General features: G+C 28.9%; 1 protein-coding gene across 1 annotated transcript in view; it reads right to left on the bottom strand.

The window, feature by feature from the left end:
- LOC101489744 (uncharacterized) overlaps window positions 1–5,018 on the bottom strand; it is a 16,416-nt gene extending 11,398 nt beyond the window's left edge. Inside the window, exons 1-8 of the mRNA XM_073367466.1 lie at window positions 4,967–5,018; window positions 3,788–3,897; window positions 3,423–3,506; window positions 3,125–3,349; window positions 2,706–2,760; window positions 2,412–2,541; window positions 2,158–2,280; window positions 1,808–2,004 (exon numbers count right to left, since the gene is read on the bottom strand). Coding sequence (XP_073223567.1) covers window positions 1,808–2,004; window positions 2,158–2,280; window positions 2,412–2,541; window positions 2,706–2,760; window positions 3,125–3,349; window positions 3,423–3,506; window positions 3,788–3,897; window positions 4,967–5,018 — 976 coding nt within the window. The remainder of the gene's footprint in view (window positions 1–1,807; window positions 2,005–2,157; window positions 2,281–2,411; window positions 2,542–2,705; window positions 2,761–3,124; window positions 3,350–3,422; window positions 3,507–3,787; window positions 3,898–4,966) is intronic.
- Window positions 5,019–6,390: the final 1,372 nt, after the last annotated feature.

Genomic DNA, 6,390 nt, shown 5'->3' with positions numbered 1-6,390 from the left:
ACTCTCCAAGTTTGATTTTTCTCAAGAGCTCTCATCTCCTCAAAAACAGCTTCCTTCTAGTTTGGAATTTTTAGAGCCTTCTTTACTTTTTTGAAATTTCTACAGCAGACAATGATGAATCTTCATCATATGCATATTTTTCATTGTTTTTAGTCTTATTTATCTTTAATCATTAGTTAATTTAAAGAATTATTTGATATATTTTGTTGATTCTAGTTCTTGGATTTAATAAAATGTTTATTTTCTTATTTCCTTGATTAAGTAGAGATTTTCCGTAGTTTTGTGCCTTTTCTTTGTTTTAGTGCAGTGCTGAATTTTGGTGAGAAATCAACATGACATATGTGGAGTATTTCAGTCATATTTGGAGTTGTAGATGTCCAATTAGAGTCAACTCAAGTGAAAATGAAAGCTAAGATCCATAGCTACAACTTTCATGAAGACACCGGAACCAAATTCAGACTCAAAAGAGGAGAAAAATGTACTAAACGCCAGACAGAAGATGTTGTGCGCTTGAAGCATGTCTGAGGCGCATTTCTACACCACTGGAGCTGCCAGATTGTGCTTGAAGCACGCCTGAGGAGCATGGCATGCATCAGAATACATTAAAACGTGTTTTCTCACTTTTGAGGTATCTTTTTGACATTTGGGAAGTTTGGAAACTTGTGCCCTAACAAAGAAACTTATAGACATTTGTTTCCAACACCATTGAAGAAGTTTTATCGAGAATCATTCATGAATCTTCTTGTAATTCTTCTTTAATCCCTATCTTTTGTATCTTCGTCATGAGTAACTAAATCCTATTGGTTAGGAATGAATAAACCAAGATGAAACCCTTATTTGTCTGATTTGATTTCTAGTTATATGAATAAGTATATTGAATTATTTGTCTCATCTCTATGCTTAATGTTTTTAATTGTTTGATCAAGATTAAAATGTTTTACGATTCGTATTTTCAAACGGAAATGGACTTTACCAATGCTTGAGATGAGAAATTCATGATATTGTAGTCTAGGGATAGATGCAAGTCATGAAACCAATTGAATTAGTTGCAGATGCACTAGTTTAATAAAAGAATTCTTATACTGTAAAACTTAATTTTAATCTTAAATCCACTAAAGAATTAAGGGTTACTTTGGAATTAAAGGTTCTGTCACTAAGATATTACAGCAAGAATAATAAAGAGAATTTGGTAAAGAAAAAAACACCAATCAAATGGGTTGTTGATAAAGAAAACAAAGTACAGTTAGAGACGAAAAATATTATTAACCAATACAATAAAAAATTTAAAAATTTGATTTTATAAGCCACGTCTTAACTTTTACTCCTATATTTTACTATTTTTTATATGAATTTCTAAAAATATATTAGTAGAAAATACAAAAAATTTAAAATCAACATTTTTTTATATTCCACATTTATGTTTCAAGAATAAAATTTTTTCTCAACTATTTTTATCTATCAAAAAATTTATTTTCAAAATTTTTAGCATGCAAACTTTTTATTTTATTTTATTTTTTTATCTCAATTTCTGATATGATTTTTTTTTCTCAATTTCTTTACATACCAAATATTTATTTGCAAAATTTTTAATATGTAATTTTTTCTTTACATATCCAAAATTTTAAATTTTGATATGTTAATTTTTAAATTGGACTTTTGAAAAGAAAAAATAAACATGCCCAAAAAATTCTCATTTGTGTAGTGTAAAAATGAATCTATACCACGCATTTTCTATACCAGTCTAACATGATATATAGAAGAGTTATACACAAGTTAGGAAGATAAATAAGAAAGTGAAGAAAGAAACCCGATAATCCAGATTGTAACGGCCTTTGAGAACATGAAGTCAAAGACTGGGAGAGTAAAAGAATGTCCCACAAACTAACTCTATTGGGCTTTTCCCCACAACCTGGCTGGTCCCACTCGACCTGAATATTTTTCCATTTAGAATCAGGCCACATTAGAGGATCCAAATCACTGATGCCGACTATTGTACCCAAATATCTGCAGAAAGATTAAGCATATGTCAATTTCTTCATGCTTCTTAAAAACGATTTTACACACATCATTGATAGTAGAAAGTAGGTCCGTATATTATATATCTATGTAACCATAGCAAAGAAGATGCTATCTGACACACCAAAATTCAATACTTACCTGCGCGTACCAAATTCTTCTGTCTCAAACATCATACCAAATCTCAAGCCAATTGACAGTTCAGGCGTACGTAAAGCTTTGTTGTATTTAACAAGTGGAATAACAAATTCTGAAGTGCATGCTCTACAAATAAGCAGACAAAGGATATTATACTCAAGAAAAGTATCCCCAGATCCAGAAGCTTGTATTTGTTATATATATTATTTTATAAAATTAACTTTGGTTAGGCGAGTCTTAGAACAAATTAAATATACCTTGGATTGTATACAACGGTCCATGGACTTCTATTAGCAGCAGCAGCAAGCACATCAATGTGCATATTATCAGCAAAAAGGATTGACGATGGATGTGATGAGTGTTGACTATCAGCATACCTGACCCCAACTAGCAATTGTGATTTCTCATCCCTTGTAGCAATTGACAATTCATTTTTTTAGTACAAAGAAAGTTGCAAAAGTCTTAACCTAATGGAATGATTTATCAAAAATTCAATACCCTTAAAACAACTATCTTGGACTCGCCCAACTCCACTCCAAGCTAAGCCAAACCCCAAACTTCGAAATGTTGCTTTGTTTTGGTTATTTCGGATAAACCATCATATATCTTTAGCAATAGAAAAAGGAAGCAAATTGTTAACCAAGTGAAGTGAGGTTCAATGGAAGCGAGAATCCCACATTATAATTTGGGTCTGCACTGCAGCATAGTCACAAGGTTCCCAATTTGCTTTGGTAGGTGGTACGAATTCGAGTACGTGAATAGTTTTTTATTTAATCAAAGACTAAAAAATACATAATATAAAATCATTAATTAAAAACGAAATGTTTGTATATTATTTTAGCTTTCAAATTTAAAATTACTTATATGTTTGTATATTATTTTAAATTTCAAATTTGAATTACTTTCAAATGTTTGCATAAAAACGAAATGTTTGATCATACATACTATAGTGATATATATAATAACGTACCAGGGGTGGAAAGAGGTCCTTTGTTGCCGTCTGTGGCACCACTAAGCTGCCACTGCGTTTGCTGGTGTCACTAGCAGTTAAAGTTTTGCAGAAGAGATGCTTGCTAGCATTGGCCTTTAACCCAACCGAAGGTAAAGGAGATAGATTATTGACCTCAATGAATACATCATGATGCAATGGTTGGAGGGTCATTTGTGCATAGATTTCTTCTGTTTCTTTGTCGGCCTATCATAAGTGACATGCAAATTATAATTTGTAATTGAGGAGAAATACAGAAGATGGAAATAATAAGACTGACATGAAGTGTGAGGTTTTGGACTTGGCACAGCAACTGAGATGGAAGATTGGGATAGTTGGGAATCCTTGTGGTGGGAGCAGCCCCCTATTCAGATAAATACAAAAGACATACACTTCAGTTGCATCTAAAAACTATACATGTACACCTACTTTTGTTTACATCTAATTAATCACATTTAAAAAAAGTGGTTAATTCACTTGAATGGATGGTTTATTCAATTAACACTAAGATAAATTGAATTAACACCTCATTCTTTAGCTGGTTTGCAAGTGTTCATGAACATTTTTGAAAATATATATAACTACACTGGACAAAACTAATAATGTTTAGAAAGGTATAAATGAAATTTTGAAAAAATGCTTGACCTGTTCGATTTGGCCTTGAGGGAAGTAATACACCGGACTGTCTACATGAGGCAAGGATACAAGTGGGCCAGCACAAGCATGCCATAACTCTGAATTTAATGTCTCTGTGACTGAAATTATTAGCAGGGTCGGCCCAACATGTTACGAGGCCTAAAGCGAAATTAGTAGATAATGTTTTTTCAAAATTTAATAAATAAATTATTAATATTTTATTTAATAATTATATAATTTTTTTAACAAAATTAATAGCATTTTCAAATTTATTTTCTCTATATTTTTCAAAGAATGAAATAAGACATTTCAACTGTAGGGTAACATCAACAACTCATGTAAAATTTTCCATATTTTAGTTGAAGAAGAAAATAACGTGTATATATTGTATCACTCCAACAACTCATATTAACAATATGTTCACTACTTGTCTCATGATCTTTCAATTTATAACTAGTATTTCTCATATGAATGATGTACTCATAATTAATATTTCTCTCATTTCTAGTGTCTTAATTAGCCAATTTAGTTATATTGAGATAATTATTAAATAATTTGTAATAAAAACAAAATATTTAATTTAATTTATATAAAATTTTATCAAAATTAGTTTTAAGAATATTAAAATGTGAACCTTCAAGTAAAAAAATATTTAAGGCTTTTTTTCTTAAATAAAAAATTTTATTTTTTAGGGAGGCAGCGCTTGCTTTACTGGCCTTACCCTTAAACCGGTTCTGATTATTAGTAACATATACAAATCTCATTAATATTGTTTTAAATTAGTAACACACTAGCATGACAGATTGATGGGAGGATGAAGAAATAAAAAATTTAATTAAAGAACTTTTGTAGCATCAAATCTGATTTTTTTAAGTGAATATAAACCAAGTTTGTCAACAGCTTGAACATTAAGGATAGCTCTAACACTACCAATGGACAAAATGTTAAGTAGATTGAAACATGAAGAAAATAATTAACACTAAACACAGCACAAATATAATTAATGTGGAGCACGACGCTTCCATAAGAGGGTTTTGCTTCCATAAGCCAATGTTGGATAATATGTTCAGAGCATATTCTTAAAATATGTGTTTCTGTATATGTTCTTAATTACACTCTATATTACAATATAATAATTAATTTAATAAATTACGAGCTATACATAAGATAATGAACAAGACACTGTACCCATCGTGTCGTTACTGCAATTTCCTTTACCAATATGCCTACCATCCTTCATGTTTATTTGCAACTCAATGGGAAGGCAAGGGAACATTTTGTGTTATATAATGTGATTGTGATTGTCAATATTGTTAAACATTTGTATAATTATGAAAAAGCAATATTTCTATAAAAAGTTGGTCACACAATATGACGGCTCTATGACTCTTCTATTTTAACCATTTTATTTTTTTGTTAAATAGTTTATTTTAACAAATTTTATCATTTTTTTTAAATTAAAAACACATTTTAGTATATGAGAAAAATAAAGCAAACTAAATTAATCCTTAATATCTTTTAAAAGAGACAATTAGATATTTAGCAATAATTAAAAAGAGATGTTTAAGTCTCTAAAAATGATTAAAAATGACCAATTTGATCTCTAACAAAAGTTTTTTTTTTTAAAAAAGAACAATTCCTTACATCATTGTTGGATTTAAAAGAGAACAATAATAGTTGTAATGGATACTAAATTATAGTAAAGAAATACTGCATTGCAAAATTGAACTAAAATTTCATTATCACTATAATTGTGCAGTAATAAACAACGTATAAACACTAAGTTAAACTTCAAAACTAAAGTTATAGTATTATGGTTTGGTTGTTGGTAATCAATATATGCATATAATCGATGTTGTTTTCCTCAATATATTTACTAAATCATTCTCTCTATCTCAACATATAAGCACAAAATTGATGTATAAATTTAGATGAATTACATCTAATTTTATGAGTTTTTTTTTGTTGCAAATTCATCATTTTTTTCGTTTTTAAAGATTTTGAACAGTTTTGTTCTCAATGTAGTATCAATCAATTTGAATGAATGAATTTCTATTTTTTTAATAATAAAATTTATGGATTAGAGTGGTATTAAAGGATTAGATTAAAAATTTATATTTATATATATGTTTGGTCCTTTAAGTTGCACTTTTTTATTATCCTATTTTGTTTGAATTTCAATCCTGAAAATTCAATTACATTTTAAAATAGTGTATGTTGTTAGTAAGTTAAAATATATGTATTCTATTTTATCCAAGATATAGCATGGAAGAAGTTGAAGAGTTGGAATGAAATATTTTTATCTATTATGACCATGAAGACTTGCTCCTGTTATCATAGCGTTCAAATTTTCCCCTTAATTTCTTGAAATTATAGTGATAATGATTCTGTAATTCTGAAATTAAATACAATACATTGGCAAGAAGAAAAATATAAGCACTTTCAGGATGAGAAATCCATCATTTTTACATTAATCGAGTAATTATTTATAAGGTTAATCATAATTTGAACATTCAAAATAAGTAACGTGGTGAATGTTAAAACAAACATGATAATACCAAATTCAACTCTGTTTTTTTTTTTAATACCAAATTCAGCTCTGTTTTTTTTTT

This window comes from Cicer arietinum, chromosome 4, assembly GCF_000331145.2.
Source record: "Cicer arietinum cultivar CDC Frontier isolate Library 1 chromosome 4, Cicar.CDCFrontier_v2.0, whole genome shotgun sequence".
Taxonomy (NCBI): Eukaryota; Viridiplantae; Streptophyta; class Magnoliopsida; order Fabales; family Fabaceae; genus Cicer; species Cicer arietinum.
The sequence above is the reverse complement of the archived record's forward strand: the minus strand, read 5'-3'. Positions and strand labels throughout refer to the sequence as shown.